The sequence below is a fragment of the Phytophthora infestans genome, genomic scaffold (genome assembly GCF_000142945.1).
Source record: "Phytophthora infestans T30-4 supercont1.15 genomic scaffold, whole genome shotgun sequence".
NCBI classification, from domain to species: Eukaryota; Oomycota; class Peronosporomycetes; order Peronosporales; family Peronosporaceae; genus Phytophthora; species Phytophthora infestans.
The window spans coordinates 1,890,881-1,916,664 of NW_003303744.1; the positions used below are offsets into that span (position 1 = coordinate 1,890,881).

Sequence of the window (25,784 nt, forward strand, 5' to 3'; positions counted from 1 at the left end):
GTTTTGGCGAAGCGCTTCACGAATCAATGTTGGGAACGACCCCAACTGAGGAAGCTCGTCGAAGTCAGCTACCGCATACCCACTCGCTTGAAGTAGTTCTTGAATGCTCATCAGCGTTTCAAATTCGACCAACGCCGACTTGAAGGGGTCCATCAAAGCCTGATGTTTGCGTGCGAAGTCTTGGGAAAGATCCGCGAAAAACCGATCCCATAGAACACCAACATTTGCTGGAGCTGAATACACCAGAATGGTGACGAAGAGCTGGCGTAGTTGATACGGCATTTGGAACTCAGCCGCTTTCGTCAAACACGAAACCCACTCCTCGTCATTCTCCAAGTAGCCAGCCTCCCGCGCCGCAATTTGGAATGTTGGGCAGACAATTCCGTTAACCGTTCTCAAGTCTTCAAACGACGTTGGACCTCTACGCTGACTGAGCAGTAGCCGAAGGTAGAAACGCTCCATATCTCGAGGAGACACGTGAATCATGCGACCAACAGCAGCTTGATACTGTTTCCGGCGAACCCACCTTTTCAGTTGCCCTTTCTCCGGCGCTTTCCAGCAGAACTCTTTGGGGATATCCTGATACAACATCGTCCTGGCAATATGATTCTGAGGCTCTTCACTCGCACACAACTCAAAGAATCTGGTCAGCTTCGTGTGACTACCACGTTCCAAAACCGCCTCCGGGTTTTCCGTCTCGCGAAAGCAAATTGTCTGGCCTCTGACTCGAGATGAACCGTCAGCTGTGTCACCGCATGGGTTTTCCCCTGAATTGTGAAATCGAGCAGGCGCATGCAAGCTTCCACCGGAGAAATGTACCGGGCGCTCAAGAAACGTAGAATCTCATTTGGTTCTCGACGCGCACTCTGCTGCCCTCCTCGGACCTCTTCCACAGTGAGTATAGCCATGTCGGGTCCTTTGTACACATACTTGTACAGGTATTTAACCGCAGTAATATCCGTGCACACTTCGACATTGATGTGGCAGTTGTACTTCTGGGATAAGTACGGGTTGTACGGTACAACCCACTGGTTGATCGTAGCATTGTCGTATTCTCTGCCTTTGAACTTTAGAACACCTTCTTGCTGTCGACGTCGTCTGTACACTGGATATCCATTGGCATTGGCTTGTGTAACTTCTGCTAAGGGCTTCGGATATCCTTTGGTGCACTTGCCGTCCTTCATACACGCGCAGGAAGGGTTTGCAGGCCCGCATGGACCATGGAGCATGCATGACATGACCGTCTCATACAGCTGAGGGTTTGTATCCTTATCTGGGATCTCAGCGCATACCATCTTGTCTACGATCTCGCGCGTTCGAGGTTTGTCTTCGTCAGCCAAAATAACCAGTACGTGAGCGTGGGGGAGGCCTCGTTTTTGAAACTCGACAACGTAAATCCGCGCGCGCACTCGTCCCAGAACGCCTTGGTCTAAATCGTCAAGCGTTGCTTGCAGTTTCTGCTGCCACACGCGAGCCACGATGTCTGGTCGATCTTGAGCTGTCTGGATATCGGAAGGTATCGCTTCAAGAATCTCGTCCCACTTAGGGTTGCACGTTTCAGTCAGGAAGACGTCGGGCCGTCCATACTCCCGAACAATTGCCATCGAATCTTGATACGACTTGTACATGGACCGCGGGCTACCCAGGTGCGAAGCCGGTAGTATGATACGCTTGCCAACCTGATTAAGAAAGTGGGTTGGTCGTGCTCTACTGCCTCCGTCCCGGTCCGGGTGCACCAATCTGTTCTGGGCCCGGTCATATTCCGACAGCAGCACTTCTCCTTCCGCCAGAGCCAAAGTATCCTCATTGAGCAAAGCGTCTTGAACACCCCTGTATTGATCGGCGCGAAGTGTTTTCTGATTGTCGGCCACCCAGCGAAGCTGTTCTTGCTCACATTTTGCACGCTGATCTACACACCACTGTTGAAATAGACGCCCACCTTGGTGGAGAGCGGACTGATCATCCACTTTCTGATGAAGGCGGAACGCGACGTGTTCACGAAGCGACATCGCCGTCTTGTTTCGATACATAGCACCATTCGCGAACTCGTCTGTGTAGGTCCAGCCCTTCTCTCCATATGGAAGGAGAAGCGGGTATTGGAGTGGATCGTAATCGGCGTGAGTCTCATACAAACGTAGCAGCCTTTGATCGCGTGTAAACAGAAGTAGATCCCGAGGCTGAGCCAGGTTGCCATCCTCAATGAGAGTCGCAGCCACTTCAGACACAGTGGGGCGATTATGCGTCCTTGGTCGCGAGGAGTTATCATGCAGACGGAAGACCAAGTCTACTGGAGTCTCCGTGTTGTGTTGACGCACTTGCTGCCCAAAGTGGAGGAACCGTTGCGCTAATGGGTTGTGCTCTGCCATCATTTTCTCGATGTCTAGTAGTGCAACACGATCCAGATCCGCGAATATGCCAAGACGTCGCTCCGCGCGGCGTTGCATGTCTGGATCCACAATGTAGATCTGCGCAAACTTGGGTGCTACTCGCGCGCCTGTCCGACGGTCTATGTGGGGGAGGAGAGATCCTAGGTAGTGCCCCATAGCCCCTTGAATGCGATATGTGTACACCCCGTGTGTACCCGCAACGCTCTCGTCTTGATGCACATTTTGAAACGATCGGTTTGAGCACGAAGCACCAATCGATGTAAACGCGAAGGCTTGGTTGTAAGCACGAAATTGACGGCGGAACTCGGGATCTCCGTACAGCTGAAGCAGCTTCCGTGGCGCGGGGTGCAGTGGAGGCAGATTTACCCTGCCTGCGAGACAGCATGATATCGCAGACTCCCCAGGCCACTTCCAAGCATTGCAGATCGGACAAATCGTTGTAGCCGGAAGCTTGTGTCGACCATTGACGACGTCGTAGCCCGTAATCTTTGATGCGTCGAAGTCTTCGAGGGAAATAAGAGCATGTCCATGACGGGCACATTGTCGTCTAGTGCGCACCCGCTCGAGCTCGTACTGACGCTCGTCTTGTGTCTGCTCAGCTCGTCGATCAGCATGCCGTTGTCGGTTTAGCTCGCGCTCAGCCACCATGCTCTGGTCCGACAGGTTTGCTCGCCAATGCGCATGTTGTTGACGGTTAAGCTCGCGTGCATGCTCCTGTTGCTGTCCCGACATCTGTGCCCGTCGACTCGCATGTTGCAGGCGGTCTCGACCGCGTACGGCTTCCCGGTCTGGCTCCCTTAGCTCCGCTCTGTGTGCTGTTTGCTGCTGTCGATTCTGCTCCCGCTGCTCGTGAAGCTCTTCTCCGCGTAACTGAGCTCTTCGGGCACGTTTGCGCTCAGCGTCTTTCTTCCTCGCACGATCACGCTGAGATAGTGTCATATTAATGTGCCTGGTTCGAGCTCGCTGTGCGTCGCGTGTGCGTTCGCGATCTGCCTGAGACAGTGTCCTATTAGCTCTTTTGTCGCGAGCTCGCTGCGCAGCCGAGACCGGGACATCTTCTCGATCCGCTGATCCAGATACGACAGGTACTGTAAATAAAGCCGTATCCTCAGTTTCAGCTTGGTACGCCGCCTCCATTTCACCCGCAAACCGGCGCTGAAGTAGCACAGGATCGGACTCTTCTGTCTTTTCCTCCCGCTCTTCAATACCGTTGGCTTGACCTTCCGTAAATTCCGTAACCGCCGTAGCTTCTTGATGCACACTGAGGGCCTTCAGCTCTTTGTTCAAGTCGTATCGTTTCTTTCTGCGCTTGGTCTGACGTCGTTTTCGTGCATCCTTTTCCTCTCGCATGGGTGTCGCGTTAATGCGCTCGTTCTCGTGCAGGGCCTCCTCGAGTTCCTCGCGCGTCCTCTTTCGCTTACTCCGAACCATAGTTCTGCGAACACGTAAACGTGACGCGTTAGACAATGTCTAAGTACACCGCACGTAGCAGTAGGTTTTCATAGAGTAGTGTGTTGGAATACGCGTACTACCCGGGATTGCTTGCCCCCATCAAGGTTATCTCCGATCACTTATCCCACAGTCACGGGCCGTGAGGCCCGGAGCGGTTTTAGTTTGCAAATTGTGCAGTCGAATCTTCAGGGTTGGGCCCCCGGATAGTACTGTAGCTTGAGATGCGATATCCTTTTGCCAAAAGGCGGTCGTTAATTGCAAAGGCTGGTTATTGATAGGCTATTACAGCCCCCATCCCATCTGTCGGTTAAAAGAGGCCAGTTACGGTACCCCTCCTGACCAACTGCACGCACGCAATGTGCGTGCCCATCAATAACCATTAACGACCGGCTCAACTGGTTCGCTGTCGGGTTTGCGGTCAATGGACCAGGTGCCAAATGTGCTCTCGCGCAGAGTGGGCGGTGGGATAAAGCCCCAAGAACCCAGAGGGCTCTGGAACTAAATCCCCATAGCACGGCCACCTACTTGCAGGATAAAATCCCGCAAGTTATAAGCTACCCCCTAAGCAGCCCCAGGAACCTCGGACTATCTGTGTATGTGTGTCTTGCTAGCTACTAATGCAAACTAACATGCATACACGCAGCGTACCTTGAGTAACGTGGCGTTCCGCGGCTTCCGTTTTGAAAATGGGGGCAAAATGAAATTTGAACTGTGCATTTTAAGTACGATGTGTAGACCACATATAATATGTACACCACATATAGCAATTTTAGCCAATTGAGGCCGCCTTCGCTGCGCTCGGCAGCCAGTAGAATGCCCGCATTTGCGTTACATTTTAGAACCCTACCCTCGGACGGACTGACAGACGGACGGACAACACACTCCACTAGAGAGGTAAGACTAGCCGTTCGCCGCCGCTACGCGGCGGAGTGGCATGGTTTGTTGGAGATAAGGTGGCCGCAATTTTGAGTACTTCGTGTGTTGTGTGCTTTCAGTCTGATCTTGTACCCCGAGGCTTCGGCCATCCCCGTGCGATGTTGTGTCGTGTACTTAAAACACCTGTCATTTCGTAGTCTCATGTGGCAGTGTACGGTATCGTTAATTCGTACGCGTCCGTTGCTCCGTACTACTGGTTGGCGTCTATGTTCCTCCGTGGATATTGCCCTTTTCCGTTAATGCGCTCTCTCTTTTGGGTTCATGCTTTTCAGTAGTACGACACCCTTTCGTGGCTGCTATTTTTCCGTGTTCCCAAGGTCTTGAGTGGGTTTACAGGTTTAGTGGTCCATATTCATTCATGGTCCATGGTGTCTCATCGACGGTACCCTCGCCGACGTGTGCTATTCCGTAGTTATATGGATCCGTCCCCCGTGTAACGTGCTCTCCTGGTGTGACTTCATCGACCGCGTTATCGCGCTATCATGCGAGCGCAGTATAATTCTGCTATCCTATGCTTTCGTGCTCGCGTAGTGCATCTGTGTTTCCCGTGTTATTATATTCAGCAATGGCATACTGATCCACGTTGTGCAATCGTGATATCCAAAAGCGCTCCCCGGTGCTTCCGTGGCTGATCTGCCGCCCGTGCAATCGTGGAATCGCCTTTTGTGGCTCCGCGATTTGCCGTCTATAACTCCCGTTGCTGCGTGTTATCTCACGGTTTAGTGGCTGGACCACCGTCCGTGCAATCGTATTATCTCGCGGTATCGTGGTTGGTCTGTCGTCCGAGCTATTGTGAGCTACCGTAACACTGTGCTCCGTGGCTTGGCTCTACCCTGGTATCGTGCTCCAATGCTCGGTGATTTCCCGCTTATGCTCTCCTGTGGCTTTGTGTTAGGTTCATCGTCTTTGCTTCATGTTCTACCGTGGTGTTATGGAAGAATTGCTTTCCGTGCACCTTACCGTTTCCGTGGCCCGTGTTTTTCAGCATGTTGGGGTGTCATTACTTCAGTTACTTTCCGTGATCCATACGCTCCCATCATATTCTTGCCATTCCAAGTTTTCATGGTAGCGTGCTCGTCCGTGGTTCGTGCTTTTCAGAATGGCTAGCTGCCTTCATTAATTTAGTCCTTTTTCAACGTCCGTGGCCTTCTGTGCTTCGTGTTCTTCCCTCTACCCCATCGTGTATATAGTGGGCGCCGGTGTTCCTCTGTGTTTCGTGTTCTTGTTTATTCACTTGCCTCCGCGCTAATTCAATCGCAAACGCTGTTTTTATTTTGTTTGATGTATGCTACATATCGTGGTGAAAAGTGCGCACAATCTCTTAAGGTCGTACACTACGCGCGCGAATACAAAGGAATACGATCCTTTTTTATCGGCGGCGGAGTGGTGTACATGGTTATGTGGGGCGGGATGGTGGGAAGCCACTATATTCACATTTTAAAAGTGTTCGAATATTTAATATTAGTAATAAAGTGTGCATCTTTATCTAACGCAAATATAATACCGGTACATTGATTAGTATTAGTAATAGCATGCGTTTTTTTCTTGCGCAACTAATTAATTTTTTGTAGTACTGCTATAAACGTCTGCAAGAAAAATATGAAATTCTCAAAACATAGTATTACTCAAACGTTTTGTAAGTTTTATTATTTAAAAGTACTACGAAGCCTAAAATATCATTATATATCCTATAAGTACTAAAGTTTCGATTGAGGCCGAAATATGAGTCACCAAATCCTACAATTTTTTCAACAGCTCCTACGACGATATAGTACGTGTGTGCTTATCGGCGCCTTATACTAATGCTAACTAACGCGCACACAGGCAGCGCCATTTGCGTGAGGTGGCGAACCGCAGCTGAAAATGAGAGCAAAATGAAATTTAAACGGTGCAGTTAAGTAAGATGTGTAGTCCACATACAGTAAGTACAGCACATAATATCTGTTTTAGCCAATGGGGGCCGCCTTCGCTGCGCTCGGCAGCTTTTTAGCGAATCGACGCCGCCTTCGCTGCGCTCGGCAGCCAGTAGAACGCGCGTATTTGCGTTACATTTTAGATACCTACCCTCGGACGGACTGACAGACGGACGGACAACACACTCCACTAGAGAGGTAAGACTAGCCGTTCGCCGCCGCTACGCGGCGGAGTGGCATGGTTTGTTGGAAATGAGGTGGCCGCAACCTTAGTGCTTCTTGGTGTCGCGTGTTTTGAGAGCGTGGTTCACCCCGTAGATCTTGGCATCGTGTATTTAACCACTTGCCTTTCCGTAGTCTCATTCGGCCCCGTATAATATCGTGGTTTGGAACGTTTCCGCTACCCCGTACTACAGGTTGGGTGTTGTTTTCTTCAATGGTCCATGCTCTTTCGTGCTCTTCCCGGCTTCGAGGTTCCTGCTCACCCATGGCCCACGCTGCTCAGCGGTTCTGTCCTCTCTCTCTTGTGGGTTCATGCTCTTTAGTACGGTCTTTTCGTTAAAGCTAACTTTTCTCCGTTCTCAAACGCTTACGTGGGTTGCACTGGCTTCGTGGTAGATACTATTTCGTGACCGTTGGCCTTCCATCGCCGGTGCTCTAACCAAAGGGTGCTATTCCGTGATTTGGTGCCTCCATGCAGTCGTGGTTCCGTCGCCCGTGCATCGTGATCTCCTGATGAAGTGTCATCGACCGCGGTATCACGCTATCGTGCAATCACGGTGTGGTAATGCTGTCTATGGTATTGTGCTCGCGTAGTGCATCTGCGTTGCCCGTGTTATCGTGTTCTACAATGGCATTGTGCTCCACGGTGTGCAATCATGGCCACCCTACACGTGCCCCCTCCCTCTCCCCCCCCTCGTGTTTTTTTGTGGCTGGTCCGACGTCCGTTAAATCGTGTTCCCATGTACTACGGTTCTCGGTGGCTCGGTAAGCTCAGGTTCTACACTGGTATCGCTCTCCGCGGCTTGGTGATTTCCCGTCTATAGATCGGCGACTGAGCTCTCCCATGGTTTAGCGGCACCTTATATGCTATCGTGTTATCTTGTGGTGTCGCGGCTGGTCGGTCGTCTGTGCGATCCTTAGCTTCCGTAGTATCATGCTCCGGGACTCGGTGAGCTCCGATTCTACCTTAATATCGTGCTCCAATGCTCGGATGAACTTTCGTTTATGGTATACCGCGGCTTCATGTTTGGTCGGTCGACTGTGCTCCGTGTTCTACAGTGGTGCTATGGGAGGATTGCTGTCCGTGCACTCTTACCGCTACGTGCTCTACCGTGGCTTCGAACGTGCGTGCTTGTCCGTAGCCGTGCTTTTCAGCATGCTGGGGCGTCTATATATGTAGTGTCCTTCCGTGGCCCGTACGCTTCCGTCATATTCTTGTCCTTCTGTCCTTTTCATAGCTGTGTGCTCTTCCGTCTTCCACGCTACGCATACAACTTTGTGGTTTGCATCGGCTAAGTCTTCTATCATCGTCCATCCTTCCGTGCTTCGTGTTGCTCTTCTATCTCGTCGTCTACATAGTGTGGGTCGGTGTTCTATCGTTTTCGTGTTCTTGCTTAGTCACGTGCCTCCGCGCTAACTTAATCACAAACGCTGTTCCCATTTTGCTTGATGTACGCAGCATATATTGTTGGAAAGCTTACACAATCTCTTAAGGTCGCACACTACGCGCGCAAATACAAAGGAAGACGATACTTTCTTACGGAGGTAGTGTGGGGTGCAGGGGTGCAGGCCACAATAGTCATATTTTAAAGTTTTCACATTATTAATAGTAGTAATACAGTTGTTATTTTTTATTAAACGCTGATATAATTATTATGTGTACTATTACTACTACAAATAATTGCAAGAGAAAATATGAAAATGTTTTAGAATAGTACTACGCAAAAAAAATTGTAAGTGTAATTATTAGAAAAGTACTACGAAGCGTAAAACATCATTCTAAACCAATAAGTACTAAATCTCCAGTTTAAGTCGAAATATAGGTCAACAGGGCCTACCATTTTTTTAACAGGTTTTACGACGATACAGTACGTGTGTGCGCATCAGCGCCTTATACTAATGCTAACTAACGCGCGCACAGGCAGCGCCCTTTGCGTGGCCTTGCAGACCGCAGCTGAAAATGAGAGCAAAATAAAATTTAAGCGGTGCTTTTAAGTACGATGTGTAGTCCACATACAGTGTGTACAAAACGTAATGTTGATTTTAGCCAATTGGGGCCGCCTTCGCTGCGCTTGACAGCTTTTTAGCGAATCGACGCCGCCTTCGCTGCGCTCGGCAGCCAGTAGAACGCGCGTATTTGCGTCCCCCTTTATTAACCCTACCCTCGGACGGACTGACAGACGCACACCAGACTCCACTAGGGGGGTAAGACTAGCCGTTCGCCGCCGCTACGCGGCGGAGTGGCATGGTTTGTTGTAGATGAGGTGGCCGCAAATTTAAGTGCTTCTTGGTGTCGCGTGTTTTGAGAGCGTGGTTCACCCCGTAGATCTTGGCATCGTGTATTTAACCACTTGCCTTTCCGTAGTATCATGTGGACCCGTACAATATCGTGATTTGGTACATTTCGGTTATCCGTACTACAGGTTGTAGTCATGTTCTTCAATGGCCTGCGATCTTATGTGATCTTCCCGGCATCGTGATTTCCTGCTCACCCGTGGTCCATGATGCTTTGTAATTATGGACCCTCTCTCTTGGGTTCATGCTCCTCAGTAGTATGACCCTCTTTCGTGGATGCTAACTATTTCCTGATCTCAAACGTTTACGGGGGCTGCACTGGTTTCGTGGTTCATAGTCTTTTGTGGTCGTTGGTTTCCCATCCAAGTACTCTACCTGAAGGGTCCTAATCCGTGGTTTGGTGCCTCCACGCAGTCGTGTTGTTCCGTCGCCCGTGTATCGCGCTCTCCTGGCAAGATTCCATCGACCGCGTTACGACGCTATGGAGCAATCGCGGTGTGGTAATGGTATTTATGGTATTGTGCTCGCGTAGTGCATCTGCGTTGCCCGTGTTATCGTGCTCTACATGGGCTTCGTGCTCCACGGTGTGCAATCGTGGTCACCCCAAGCACCCCCGTGATTTTCGTGGCTGGTATGCCGTCCGTGCAATCGAGTTTTAATGTGCTACTGTCCTCCGTGGCTCAAAGATCTCCCGTCTATAGCTCCTGTGGCTGTGCCCCCCTATGGCTTAGTGGCACAGTCCATGCTATCGTGTTAGCTTGCGATGTTGCGGTTGGTCTGTCGTCCGTGAGATCGTTAGCTACCGTAGTGTCGTGCTGTCGGACTCGGTGAGCTCCGATTCTACCCTAATATCGGGCCCCAATGCTCGGATGATCTTCCGTTTATGGTACATCGCGTTTTCACGTTTGGTCGGTCGACTGTGCTCCGTGTTGTACCGTGGTGCTATGGGCGAATTACTGTCCCTGCACTCTTACCGCTACGTGCTCTACAGTGGCTTCGAAGTTGCGTGCTCTTCCGTAGCCGTGCATTTCAGCATGCTGGGGTGTCTATGTATTTAGTTCCCTTCCGTGGCCCGTACGCTCCCGTCATATTCTCGTTCTTCTGTTCTTTCCATGGCTGCGTGCACTTCCATCTTTCACGCTACGTAAAACACTTCGTGGTTTGCATCGGCTAAATCTTCTATCATCGTCCATGACGTTCCGTGCTTCGTGTTGCTCTTCTATCCCATCGTTTTTCGTGTTCTTGCTGAGTCGCGTGCCTCCGCGCAAACTTGATCACAAACGCTGTTCCGATTTTGTTTGATGTACACAACATATATTGTTGGAAAGATCACACAATATCTTAAGGTCGTGTGCAAATACAGAGGAAGATGATACTTTTCCCGGGGGCAGTGTGGGGTGCAGGGGGGTGTCGGGTGGGAAGTCGTAATAGTCATATTTTAAAGTTTTCACATCCTAAAGTATCAATTATTAATAGTAGTAGTAGAAGTGTGATTTATTATAAACGTTAACATAATAATTATGTGGACTACTACTACAAATAACTGCAAGCAAAAATATAAAATGTCTTAAGAATAGTACTACGCAAAACAGTACTGTAAGTTAAATTACTACAAACCTACTACGAAGCAAATCAAATCATATTTAAACCAATAAGTACTAATGTTTTGATTGAGGCCGAAGTATGAGTCACCGAAGCCTACAAATTTTATCAACAGCACCTACGACGATAGAGAACGAGTGTGCTCATCGGCGCCTTTTATTTCAGCTAATACACAGGCAGCGCCCTTCGCGTGGCCTTGCATACCGCAGCTGAAAATGAAAGCAAAATGAAATTTGAGCTGTGCATTTTAAGTACGATGTGTAGTCCACATACAGTGTGTACACCACATAATCCGATTTTAGCCAATCGACGCCGCCTTCGCTGCGCTCGGCAGCCAGTAGAACGCCCGCATGAGCGTGAGGATTATTAACCCTAGCCCGTTACGGACGGAATGACGGACGCAGACCACACTCCACTAGGGGGGTAAGATTAGAGGCTCATACCGTAATTTCCTTTTTGCCAATTGTTAAGTTACGAGTTTGAATGCCGTGTGTTGACATGTGAGTGCAAACAGGTGTAGTAGTACAAATTAACTTATACTGTAAAGTACATAAACTGAAATCATGGTAATTACGTAGTAAATGCACATTTTGATTCCGGGCACAACGAGAATTTGATCGGGTTAAGCTGCATTCAAAGCGAAGTGGGCAAAAAATAAAAGTGTTGAGAAATACTGTAGTAGGCAGGAAATGTCAACAATTATCTATTCAAATGTGCATATTTGAGCTGTTTAGAAGCTGTAATAAGGTCATGATGGAGCGCATCCCCAGTTTCTCAAGTTTAGTTTTAGTTAGTAGAGCTACATCGAGGTACAGTATACGAAACAAAAAAAAGGAAAGCCAGATTAGGTGAAATGTCTGCCTTAAATCTGGCAGCGGATGTTCCTTTTTTTTACGGTCCCTATGTACCTGCCGCCTCCACTGCATTGCACACGACCTCATTCCAGTTTCTTTCCGGCGTGGGCTGCCTTCCAATACGCAGAGAATAAGGGCTCTAAGTAATGGGCTTCTTCCGGCGTCAAGACCACTTTCTTTTCCGCGATGAGGCTTTTCACTTTGTTGGGATTCAATCCCTGCTCATCCATCGTTTGGAACGCCGTCATCATTCGTGCCATCCTGTCATTGGTAACATCATCAAATGTTTTTGCCAACGAGCATTGCTTTAATTGATTCGTCGATGTGGTCTGCTTGCCCCAATCGTTGAAGCTCGGGTATATCGTTCATTACGTCATCAACCTTCCCGACGGTCCAGATGCCTTTGAGCTTCTCAGCAAATGCTTTAACAGCTGCCGAAAGAACTCTCTCTTCGTTTGTTGACTCTGTATCATGCTCGGTATCATCATGGTCAGGCTCATGCTTTCTCAGTAGCCGCTGGACGTTGTTGGCGACATGGCCAGCAACAGCAGGATCTTGGTCGATCCCAGATTGAGTGGCTGCGAGCGTATTACTGTCGACAGCATCAGTACCATTGACAAGTATAGTGACAGTGGCCTGGATAGCCAGCAGAACGATGAGCCCGCGCATCGGAGGTTGAAAGTAGGTCGTGCTCGACGGAAAAAATAAAAAAAATGGTTCAGAATGTTTTAGTGCTCTTGGCTTGATTAGTCACGGCTGGATAAACCCGTTTCTTACTTTTTGTGAAATCAAGTAATACGAGCTTTCTCCATAGAATAGCTAGAGATCATATTTTAACGACAACGCATCCAAAACACCTTGTTTTGCAGGATAGCACCTAAGATTTGTTTTGACTTGGCATTTGTAAAAGCAGCCGGGAGGGATTACCCGGCTCTCCTGTGGAAAGGCATTATATAATGTACGAGGTCGTTACCAGCCGCGCTTCGCATATGACCAGTCTAATGAAGCCCCAAAGTACGCTAGACGTATACTGTATGACGTATATGAACGCGTAGGAAAATGGATTCGGAATAAATGGATACCCTTGTCGATTAATACCGCTAAGCGTAGAAGGTGCTTCCATAACAAACCTAATGCTACCAAAAATCGCCGACGCAAGTTGAACCTTTGCATTCACAAATTTCAGCTTTATTCACAGCCAATTGAAAAAGGGTATTATTTTTAGGTAGAGCAGCGAAACATTTCTGGAAAAAATCATGGGCCTGTTTGATTTTGGATGGGTTGGTTTTATTTAAGAAAACATATTTTAAACCCGGTTTTAGTTTTCCGTTTTTGCGTGTTTTGTTTTTAAAACAATCGACCTGTATTTTACATACGTGCTGCAGTATCTTTGCAGTTTTTTTGCCGATATTTTAGGCACTACAAATGACAGTGAAAAAAAAATCTCTTTTATTTAGCTCTATGTCTAAATCCACCTGCATATGTTGTAATCGATGTGGCCACGAGTACCTTTCGTTTCCGATGGTAAATCCAGCCTTATTTGATTGTACAGCTACGGGAGCAGCTGGGCGAAATGTGGATCGCAGATTTATGAACGCGCATTATCGTAAATCCAGCACCTGCTACTTATAAATTCAGCAAAATTAATCTGGTGTTGCCAAAGTCGCTGCAAAGCACAGTTGTTGATATGCACCGACTCTGCACGGTTCGGCTTACCGGCGTGACGTTCCAAAATGGACCGGTCCCAAACCAGTTAATGTGGTGGATGGCTAGGAGCACTAAAGTTTACAGGACAGATTTAATTGACTTTAGCCTACTCACTTCGGCATTTGCCTTTAGCAACAACAACAGGTTAACAGCCGCAATCAACTCTACCGGAACGTTTCAAAACATGACGACGACCAAGCGCGGCGAAGTCCTCCTAGAGAGTGGGAACTACTTTCAATGGGAGTTCAATATGCGCATGACGCTAGCCAGGAAGGGCCTGCTTGCGCATATTCAAGCCGTCAAGCCGGAGAACGAGATCACCGAGGCGTGGCTCCTCAATGATGCCAATGCGCTCGGCATCATCGCTCAGGGAGTGGAACTCCAGCATCAGACCATTATTCGGTCGGCCACTCGTTCTATAGAAGCTTAAGGAGCGCTGCGAGAGTTCTATAGCCGCACCACGCTCCACAACCGCGTGACAATGAAGCGTCGCCTCCACGAGTTCAAGAGGGAGAGTGGCCAAGCATCTGGATGCGTTTGATGAGCTGAACGTCGGGTTGCAGACGCTGGGTGAGCCCATGGACGAGTCACGCCAGCTGGTGGTGCTGCTGAGCAGCCTCCCCGTTGAGTACGAGCTCATTTCGTCTATCGTGAGAGCGCCAAGGATGTGACGCTTATCGAGGCGAAGGAAAAGCTGTTGAAGGAGTACGAGCGACTCGAGAAGAAGGAAACCACGGAAAGGCGTTCCAAGTGAATGGGAACGCAGGCAAGTTCCGGAATGGCCGAGGGAACGGTCAAAATGGAACGATCGAAAATGGAACGGTCCGAAACGGAACGTTGGTTTCAAGGGCAAGTGTTTCAGCTGTGACCAAGTGGGGCACATGAAACGGAACTGTCCTGCTGCGAAGAAGAGCAGTCAAGACGATGCAGTGTTTGCAGTTGGTGGCGAACGCTCGGCCGGGTGGCTGATTGATAGTGGCTCGACGTCGCATATGACCCCTCACCGGAACGACCTATTTGGGTACGCGGCACTAGACAGTGGCATCAACGTGACGATTGCAGATGGCAAGAAGCTGCGTCGCAGGAACTGGAACGGTCGAGTTGACTGGTTTGGACGGTAAACGCATCCGAATGGTGGACGTGCTCCACATTCCGGGGCTCGATAGACGGTTATTGTCAATCGGGAAGCTCGCGGAACGAGGCATGAGCGTGGAGTTCCAGCGTTCCAGTTGTGTAATTTGGGGACGGAACGGTGCGATAGCGTCAGGGAAGAAGGTCGGTAAGGCGTTCCTGTTGGACTGTCAACAGGAGGAGGCACACTTCGTGCAATACGCCTGTCCTGACAGCGAGTGGGAGCTTTGGCACGCTCGCATGGGTCACCTAACAAGGACACGTTGATGAAGACTCAACGTTCCACAATTGGTATCCCACATGTGAAAAATGGGAACGAGACTTTGTGCGGTGGATGTATGAAGGGATAGCAGACCGTGACAACGTTCCCGTCACGATCGCTAACGAGAACGACGCGTGTGTTGGAACTAGTACACACGGACGTAATGGGCCCAATGAGAACGATCTCAAAGGGTGGTGCCAAATATGTTCTGACGTTCGTAGACGACTACTCAAGGTTTGTCGTTGCGTACTTTATGAAGAGCAAGAGCGAGGTGGGCAGTAAACCGAAGGAGTTCAAGGCATTGTACGAAACCCAGTGGGGGGAACGTCTATAATGTCTTCGTTCCGATAATGGAACGGAGTTCGTGAACAAGACAGTTTTGGAACTATGCAAACGGAACGGTATCGTGCATCAGCGTAGCGTTCCATACAGCCCTCAGCAGAATGGAGTGGCGGAACGCATGAACCGTACCATCATGGGGAAGGCAAGAAGCATGATGTACTACAAGTCTATGTCGACGCAGTGGTGGGCAGAAGCGGTTAGTACTGCAGTGTATCTCATCAACCGTTCCACGAACACATCAAACTCTGATGTCACGCCGTACGAGTTGGCGTTCCAGGTGAAGCCACGGATGGAACACCTACGTATATTTTGGATCCCAGGGCTACGCTCATGTGGACGACGTGATGAGAACGAAGCTGGAACCCAAGAGCTTCAAGTGCACGTTCCTCGGGTACGCTGAGAACGTAAAAGGATATCGTGTGTACGGCATGGATGCGTCGAAGGTCAAGGTGACACGGTCGGTCAAGCTGGACGAGCGTGAGGTGGGCGGAATCTATGACACGCAGTCGCCAGCTTCAGGAACGGTCATCCATCTGACGAGGAGCGATGAAGCGATCGTTCCAATATCTGAAGTGGAACGTCAGCCTGCCCAAGATGAACCGATGGACGAAGCAGAGGAGCCTGCTCAAGACATTGAGATAGACGACCTTGAACTGGAACGGAACGCAGAAATACAGCAGCTACCCGCGCCGGAGGAACCCAGGTTAAATGGGTTGGATTTGGCAACGTTCCATTCGCAGACTCCATCGTTCCATGAGGACCGGATAATCTTCCATCCTGACACGGAACGATCTACGCGCCCTCGTGAACCGTTACTTCTACTTGGGAACGGTGACGATGAAGATGTGGAACGTGGAAGTGATTGACCGCCATCTTCTAAGCGTGCCAGAATCGACAAATATGGTTTGCTCGCAGAGGCAGTGTTGGCGTACGCGGCCAGCATTGATGGCGTTCCAGATACGCCTAACACATACGCAGAAGCTATTGCCAGTGATGAAGCAGGAGAGTGGCGTCGAGCTATGCAGTGAGAGCTGAATTCGCATATCCGGAACGGAACATGGACGCTCGTTCCACGTGGAATGGCAACTCGTTCCAAAAACGCATTCGCGTACTGTCTATATGTGGACGACATGATCATTGCGGCCAAGACGCGCGACGAAATTCGCGAGGTCAAGAACGCCCTGAAGAGCGCATTCAAGATGAAGGAGCTTGGCGAGGCCAAATTCATTTTGGGAATGGAGATTGACCACGATAGAGAATGTGGAACGTTGATGATCAAGCAAACTCGGTACATTGACGACATTGTGGAACGTTGATGATCAAGCAGACTCGGTACATTGACGACATTGTGGAACGATTCAATCAACGGAACGCCAAGATGGTGGAGAACCCTTGAGCAAACCTGAAATTGTCCAAGATGATGCCGCCGACTACGGAAAAGGAACGTACCGAAATCCGGTCACGACCATATCGTTCCTTAATCGGGTGCCTCATGTACATGACAACCTGTACTCGGGCGGACATTGCCTACGTTGTCACGCAGCTGTCACGCTTCCTTCAGAATCCTGGAACGCAACACTGGAAGGCAGCGATTCGTGTTCTGCAGTATTTGAAGTCCACTCGCCATCATGGTATCGTTTACAAAAGTGGAACGAGTGGATTTGGAGCGCAAGCTAGCAAGGCAGAAGCGTTTACGGACGCAGACTGGGGAAGCAACATTGACGACAGACGTTCAGTGTCTAGCGTCATGGTCATGATTGGGAACGCTCCGGCGGTGTTTAAGTCCAAGTACCAGAGGACGGTTGCGCATAGCTCAGCGGAAGCAGAGTACATGGCACTAAGACTTTGTACTCAAGAGGTACTGTGGACACGTGCCAAGCTGGAGGACATGGGTCACGACAAGTGGGAGCGACGCAGATCTGGGAAGACAATCAAGGTGCTATTGCACTTGCAAGCAACGCTGGATATCACGCGAGGACCAAGTACGTGAATATTCGTCACCACTTTATTCGAGAGAAGGTGGAACGTTCCGCAATCAAGGTGGCCTACATCGACACGAAGCAGCAGCTAGCTGACATGCTTACGAAAGCACTGGGAGCGAAATCGCTAGCGCTCCTTCGCGAAGCAAGTGGAATCAAGAAGAGAAACGGCGTGCAGTAGCGGTGAGTGGGAGTGTTGATATGCACCGACTCTGCACGGTTCGGCTAACCGGCGTGACGTTCCAAAATGGACCGGTCCCAAACCGGTTAATCTGGAGGATGGCCAGGAGCACTGAAGTTTAGAGGACAGATTTAATTGACTTTAATCTACTCACTTCGGCATTTGCCTTTAACAACAGCAACAATAGTATTTGCTAAACATACTACTATCCCTACTTCTACTACTACATGTACTACTGCTACCCCTGATATTTGTTACCTAATGGCCTTCGTGAAATCGCCTCATCTCTTTGGTCACTGCAGAAACAGTCGTCGCGCAGTATTTGCACTTCACACCGCAGTCTTAGACGAGCAGTTCAGGGTATCCCCTCGTCTAGCGAACGGGAAATGAACTAGATAATTGTGCCATTCACAAGCGTCCAAGCACCAATTCAACCATCCATTTAGTTACGCGCGGCGAGTACCATCGAGCGACCAAGTTGCAGTGCCAAGTGGACGGTCAAAACATTTGATCCAATAAAAAAGCTTTAAATTAATTGCCAAAATGTTTGAAAAAATACCTGTGCAGATGTCTGATACTGGGGCAAATTGGGTACTATTCAATTAGCACTCGCCAGATTATGATCACCCATTGCCAGAGCCTGACGGTGGCGCTTAGCGCAGCGGAAGCAGAGTACATCTCACTAAACCTTTGTACTCAAGAGGTACTGTGGACACGTGTCATGCTGAAGGACATAGGTCACGAGCAAGTGGGAGCGACGCAGGTTTGGGAAGACAATCAAGGTGCTATTGCACTTGCAAGCAACGCTGGATATCACGCGAGGACCAAGCACGTGAATATCCGTCACCACTTTATTCGAGAGAAGGTGGAACGTTCCGCAATCAAGGTGGCCTACATCGACACGAAGCAGCAGTTAGCTGACATGCTTACGAAAGCACTGGGAGCGAAATCGCTAGCGTTCCTTCGCGAAGCAAGTGGAATCAAGAAGAGAAACGGCGTGCAGTAGCGGTGAGTGGGAGTGTTGATATGCACCGACTCTGCACGGTTCGGCTAACCGGCGTGACGTTCCAAAATGGACCGGTCCCAAACCGGTTAATCTGGAGGATGGCCAGGAGCACTGAAGTTTAGAGGACAGATTTAATTGACTTTAATCTACTCACTTCGGCATTTGCCTTTAACAACAGCAACAATAGTATTTGCTAAACATACTACTATCCCTACTTCTACTACTACATGTACTACTGCTACCCCTGATATTTGTTACCTAATGGCCTTCGTGAAATCGCCTCATCTCCTTGGTCACTGCAGAAACAGTCGTCGCGCAGTATTTGCACTTCACACCGCAGTCTTAGACGAGCAGTTCAGGGTATCCCCTCGTCTAGCGAACGGGAAATGAACTAGATAATTGTGCCATTCACAAGCGTCCAAGCACCAATTTAACCATCCATTTAGTTACGCGCGGCGAGTACCATCGAGCGACCAAGTTGCAGTGCCAAGTGGACGGTCAAAACATTTGATCCAATAAAAAAGCTTTAAATTAATTGCCAAAATGTTTGAAAAAATACCTGTGCAGATGTCTGATACTGGGGCAAATTGGGTACTATTCAATTAGCACTCGCCAGATTATGATCACCCATTGCCAGAGCCTGACGGTGGTGCTTAGCGCAGCGGAAGCAGAGTACATCTCACTAAGCCTTTGTACTCAAGAGGTACTGTGGACACGTGCCATGCTGAAGGACATAGGTCACGAGCAAGTGGGAGCGACGCAGGTTTGGGAAGACAATCAAGGTGCTATTGCACTTGCAAGCAACGCTGGATATCACGCGAGGACCAAGCACGTGAATATCCGTCACCACTTTATTCGAGAGAAGGTGGAACGTTCCGCAATCAAGGTGGCCTACATCGACACGAAGCAGCAGTTAGCTGACATGCTTACGAAAGCACTGGGAGCGAAATCGCTAGCGTTCCTTCGCGAAGCAAGTGGAATCAAGAAGAGAAACGGCGTGCAGTAGCGGTGAGTGGGAGTGTTGATATGCACCGACTCTGCACGGTTCGGCTAACCAGCGTGACGTTTCAAAATGGACCGGTCCCAAACCGGTTAATCTGGAGGATGGCCAGGAGCACTGAAGTTTAGAGGACAGATTTAATTGACTTTAATCTACTCACTTCGGCATTTGCCTTTAACACCAGCAACAATAGTATTTGCTAAACATACTACTATCCCTACTGCTACTACTACATGTACTACTGCTACCCCTGATATTTGTTACCTAATGGCCTTCGTGAAATCGCCTCATCTCCTTGGTCACTGCAGAAACAGTCGTCGCGCAGTATTTGCACTTCACACCGCAGTCTTAGACGAGCAGTTCAGGGTATCCCCTCGTCTAGCGAACGGGAAATGAACTAGATAATTGTGCCATTCACAAGCGTCCAAGCACCAATTCAACCATCCATTTAGTTACGCGCGGCGAGTACCATCGAGCGACCAAGTTGCAGTGCCAAGTGGACGGTCAAAACATTTGATCCAATAAAAAAGCTTTAAATTAATTGCCAAAATGTTTGAAAAAATACCTGTGCAGATGTCTGATACTGGGGCAAATTGGGTACTATTCAATTAGCACTCGCCAGATTATGATCACCCATTGCCAGAGCCTGACGGTGGCGCTTAGCGCAGCGGAAGCAGAGTACATCTCACTAAACCTTTGTACTCAAGAGGTACTGTGGACACGTGTCATGCTGAAGGACATAGGTCACGAGCAAGTGGGAGCGACGCAGGTTTGGGAAGACAATCAAGGTGCTATTGCACTTGCAAGCAACGCTGGATATCACGCGAGGACCAAGCACGTGAATATCCGTCACCACTTTATTCGAGAGAAGGTGGAACGTTCCGCAATCAAGGTGGCCTACATCGACACGAAGCAGCAGTTAGCTGACATGCTTACGAAAGCACTGGGAGCGAAATCGCTAGCGTTCCTTCGCGAAGCAAGTGGAATCAAGAGAGAAACGGCGTGCAGTAGCGGTGAGTGGGGGTGTTGATATGCACCGACTCTGCACGGTTCGGCTAACCGGCGTGACGTTCCAAAATGGACCGGTCCCAAACCGGTTAATCTGGAGGATGGCCAGGAGCACTGAAGTTTAGAGGACAGATTTAATTGACTTTAATCTACTCACTTCGGCATTTGCCTTTAACAACAGCAACAATAGTATTTGCTAAACATACTACTATCCCTACTTCTACTACTACATGTACTACTGCTACCCCTGATATTTGTTACCTAATGGCCTTCGTGAAATCGCCTCATCTCCTTGGTCACTGCAGAAACAGTCGTCGCGCAGTATTTGCACTTCACACCGCAGTCTTAGACGAGCAGTTCAGGGTATCCCCTCGTCTAGCGAACGGGAAATGAACTAGATAATTGTGCCATTCACAAGCGTCCAAGCACCAATTCAACCATCCATTTAGTTACGCGCGGCGAGTACCATCGAGCGACCAAGTTGCAGTGCCAAGTGGACGGTCAAAACATTTGATCCAATAAAAAAGCTTTAAATTAATTGCCAAAATGTTTGAAAAAATACCTGTGCAGATGTCTGATACTGGGGCAAATTGGGTACTATTCAATTAGCACTCGCCAGATTATGATCACCCATTGCCAGAGCCTGACGGTGGCGCTTAGCGCAGCGGAAGCAGAGTACATCTCACTAAACCTTTGTACTCAAGAGGTACTGTGGACACGTGTCATGCTGAAGGACATAGGTCACGAGCAAGTGGGAGCGACGCAGGTTTGGGAAGACAATCAAGGTGCTATTGCACTTGCAAGCAACGCTGGATATCACGCGAGGACCAAGCACGTGAATATCCGTCACCACTTTATTCGAGAGAAGGTGGAACGTTCCGCAATCAAGGTGGCCTACATCGACACGAAGCAGCAGTTAGCTGACATGCTTACGAAAGCACTGGGAGCGAAATCGCTAGCGTTCCTTCGCGAAGCAAGTGGAATCAAGAAGAGAAACGGCGTGCAGTAGCGGTGAGTGGGAGTGTTGATATGCACCGACTCTGCACGGTTCGGCTAACCGGCGTGACGTTTCAAAATGGACCGGTCCCAAACCGGTTAATCTGGAGGATGGCCAGGAGCACTGAAGTTTAGAGGACAGATTTAATTGACTTTAATCTACTCACTTCGGCATTTGCCTTTAACAACAGCAACAATAGTATTTGCTAAACATACTACTATCCCTACTTCTACTACTACATGTACTACTGCTACCCCTGATATTTGTTACCTAATGGCCTTCGTGAAATCGCCTCATCTCCTTGGTCACTGCAGAAACAGTCGTCGCGCAGTATTTGCACTTCACACCGCAGTCTTAGACGAGCAGTTCAGGGTATCCCCTCGTCTAGCGAACGGGAAATGAACTAGATAATTGTGCCATTCACAAGCGTCCAAGCACCAATTTAACCATCCATTTAGTTACGCGCGGCGAGTACCATCGAGCGACCAAGTTGCAGTGCCAAGTGGACGGTCAAAACATTTGATCCAATAAAAAGCTTTAAATTAATTGCCAAAATGTTTGAAAAAATACCTGTGCAGATGTCTGATACTGGGGCAAATTGGGTACTATTCAATTAGCACTCGCCAGATTATGATCACCCATTGCCAGAGCCTGACGGTGGTGCTTAGCGCAGCGGAAGCAGAGTACATCTCACTAAGCCTTTGTACTCAAGAGGTACTGTGGACACGTGCCATGCTGAAGGACATAGGTCACGAGCAAGTGGGAGCGACGCAGGTTTGGGAAGACAATCAAGGTGCTATTGCACTTGCAAGCAACGCTGGATATCACGCGAGGACCAAGCACGTGAATATCCGTCACCACTTTATTCGAGAGAAGGTGGAACGTTCCGCAATCAAGGTGGCCTACATCGACACGAAGCAGCAGTTAGCTGACATGCTTACGAAAGCACTGGGAGCGAAATCGCTAGCGTTCTTTCGCGAAGCAAGTGGAATCAAGAAGAGAAACGGCGTGCAGTAGCGGTGAGTGGAAGTGATGATATGCACCGACTCTGCACGTTTCGGCTAACCAGCGTGACGTTTCAAAATGGACCGGTCCCAAACCGGTTAATCTGGAGGATGGCCAGGAGCACTGAAGTTTAGAGGACAGATTTAATTGACTTTAATCTACTCACTTCGGCATTTGCCTTTAACACTTACGCTTTCCTTAGTAAAGTTGCGCAACCAGGGAAGTTCGTTATGGGCCTCAGTGGCGATTGGTGTCTAACATGGCGCAATTTTAGTTATGTAGGATGACAGCGTAAGAAACTGGCTCCGCAACTTTTGGATGACACTGTAAACATTATGACAAAACATCACTGGTTGAGCAACTTTGTTTAGTTGTCGTAATGTTGCAGGACGAAGAACTTTTCATGGCTTGTACAAGTTGTAAAGTGCTCGTTAACTCGCCGACAAAGAACCAGCACTCCGGCCCCAAGGAAATGATTAACTTTGTATCCTCTGTTAGAAGTTCGTCAAAGACTACACACTGTCTTAAACTTTAATATCTTTACATGTACTTCGCGTTATGCACAGCATCTTATAATGGGCGTCGTATGACCCGCAGTGATTAAGCAGAATAGAATGTATGAGTTAGATTATGGATTGCGACTTCAACTCGCAAAAACCATGCAATACAGGCGATAATGTGTTAGCATTTTGATATTGCTAAAACCATAATTTGTTCGCACTTTTCGTTTCAGGACAAACATCGCTGTGGGCCGGTTTTAAGGTACTGCGTTGAGAACGTTGACGCTCCAAGCTTACTGAACAACGATACAAATGCTGGTGTGTAGCTGCATCTGAACATGATCCGCTTGGTTACGACTAAAACAAAGAAAATGGAAGAGCAAATTTCATGCTAAAATCACAGTTTTTTTTTAAGTCTGTCTCAAGTAGCTTCACCAGCTCTAGGTGAAGCTGCATCAGGAACATGGCATGCGTGAGCTTCGGTTTCCCATCCAAAGTGCGCCGCTGGTTGTTCACAATGAATACATTTACAATCGCAAGATCCAGGAAGCCCTGGAATAGCGACTTGTAGTACTCCTTGTACTTTAGAGCCAATTGAAGCGAGTATCAAATCATAAGATTAATTATATAGGTTTAGCTGCAGCCTTATCTTGTACATACAGCAGGAAAAAAAACTTACATCTGGAGCCCGAGGTGGTCGTGTACATCAATTCCGCCCATGAAAGTTTGATAATCTTTCAGCACCCTGAACACGCTACATCAGCTTGCCCACTAGACTTCTCCCGGCGAGCAACGCAATCTTGTACAGTACATCCATTCGCACACAACAAATGAACGGGACGATTGTCCCACCAGCACCCTGCCTTAATACTTGGCACTAAGCTTGACTCAGCAACAGTGTAGGTCCCGCGGTATACGCCAGCAGGCCTCATCTTCTTCCCGATGATATCTGTGCAAACCCCACGCCGATTGGTAATCACTGTGCCAACACTATAGAACCCAAGTGATAGAGGCTACATGGAGAGTGTTGTCGACGTAAAAAAAACGGTCGGTGACAGCTAGTCGCTTCTCGCTGGCCCCTCTTTCCCCAAACACCTGCCTCAGGTTGTGCAGCTGAGCCAGATTTGGTGTCCCTAGAAGTGGATGATTTAACGCTTGCCACAGTAAACTTCAAACCTGTATTAGACTTATTTGCATTGTTAGCCACTTGTTTACTACAGCTTAAGAGAGCTATATAGCAACAAAAAGTAAGCGCGCCGCAAGGCACGCTTACACTCACCTCCGACAAAATGCGGACGAAGAGCAGCACAACAGAAAGAGCTTGGTCCCCCATTTATGGGGGCTAGCCTTCATTTAAACTCTCATTCGGTTGAACGACGATCTTGACGGTAGCATTGCCTCGTCAAACGCCATCACTGAAGGGGGTATATATCCAGCTTGAAATCGTTCTTGGAGCGCATCAATTATAGGCCGCAGCTTCCAGGCGCGGTCCGTTGCTGCCGAGGGTCATTGTTGCAACAAAGTGGTGATTGCGAGAAATGTGCATGAAGCGATCTCGAGTCACGAAGAGCCCAAAGCGACCACGAGAAATTCCACCTTCGGCTATTGTCTTCCAGTAGTCTCCAGCTTTTCTTTGATAAGAGCAATTATCCGTGCAAAGCGTAGCCCTATGATTGCACACATCTTGCGAGCAGTAATATGTGAAGCCGCAAGAAGTGCGACCTGGATTACAACACGAATACCCCTCTTAAACCCAGGCTTCTTCTTCTCTCTTTGTTCTTGTTTTGCATATTGCCCCTCAACTCGTGCATCTATCTTTTCTGTAAAGTATTCGTTGCTCGCCTCCGCTATGTCTTCCCATAGGCGAGGCTGCACAAAATAGAACAGCGCTCTAGAAACCGTCGTAGATGCTTCAATTGCTCGCGCCTTAGGGTCCGTAGTTTCCTTAGTACAACTCTGGGTCGTCCTCTTGAATAGACTCGGCCGTGCGACGTTCATAAGTCTGATCGAGATATAGAAATGGGCTGTATGATGCAGGATTAGATTATCCAGCGGTAGCCATATCCATCAGGATATCAGCACTTATCGTACCACCTACACTAATAGCCATACCATTAACTGTAGCAAGAATATTGTCATCAAAAAGTGTTTCTTCTAACGGAACTTCATAGCCCTCTTCCAACCCTTCCTCCTCATCCGCCTTCAATGTCATACTCCACTTCGCTGTCGTCACCATTGGAGCACCATCGTAATGTTTAGCATCGGATCCCATAGCTTCATATCGTCCGTCTCTGCAATAATATTGATATCTGATATAACAAAAATATACAATGTAAGATCAGTAATCTGTGTACATACAATGTATAATGTACCATTGGCAGACGCAGCAATTTTTGCCGATCGACGAGTACCAACAATGTCTCCTAAGCGGTCTGTATTATGAAGCGCATCAAAGTCCTTGTCCAGATTACGCTGGGTATCAAGGACATCTTCCGAGCTTGACGCATCGTCAGACTTGTGGTGTAGCGGGATCAGCAAAATCTGCGAGATTGCTGGATCCAACTTACCAACTGCGCCCAGACACCGACTAACGGAGGGGGTCCCCCGATGATCCGTGTTCTGCTGAACTTTCCTCACCTTGTGTACCCGTCGGTAGGGCGGGATCCTGCTCTCTCGGTAACTTCCGAAGAGTTCAAGAGGTGAAGCTTGAGTGTCTTGGCGAGACGTGGGGATGGGGTGGAGCAGCAGTGGAAAATCGTCACTCTGCGTCCGTGGATTGTTCCGAATCCTAAGCGAATATTCGAGCTTATGGATCCGGGGCCTAGATCGTGGATCTGGCCGTAGGGTTGCCTTGCGGGTGTGTCCCTTGCCTTTGTAGTTCCTTTGCGTCGTACTTGCCGCCTCCTGTGACGGGATCTTGAGAGTTGAGATCTTCTAGGGTGTAACCAACCAAGTAGTAAATTCGGTTAACCTGTCGGATCTGCACGTGTATAGGGAAAAGCGTG

The 25,784-nt window shown here is 48.8% G+C and overlaps 1 protein-coding gene across 1 annotated transcript; it reads right to left on the reverse strand.

Moving 5' to 3' along the window:
• Positions 1-11,940: 11,940 nt before the first annotated feature.
• Positions 11,941-12,330, reverse strand: PITG_09689 (secreted RxLR effector peptide protein, putative; the record flags this gene model as incomplete). Its single annotated transcript, XM_002903251.1, has 1 exon — positions 11,941-12,330. The coding sequence occupies one exon, from the start codon at positions 12,328-12,330 to the stop codon at positions 11,941-11,943; it is 390 nt and encodes a 129-aa protein (XP_002903297.1).
• Between the last annotated feature and the right edge of the window lie 13,454 nt (positions 12,331-25,784).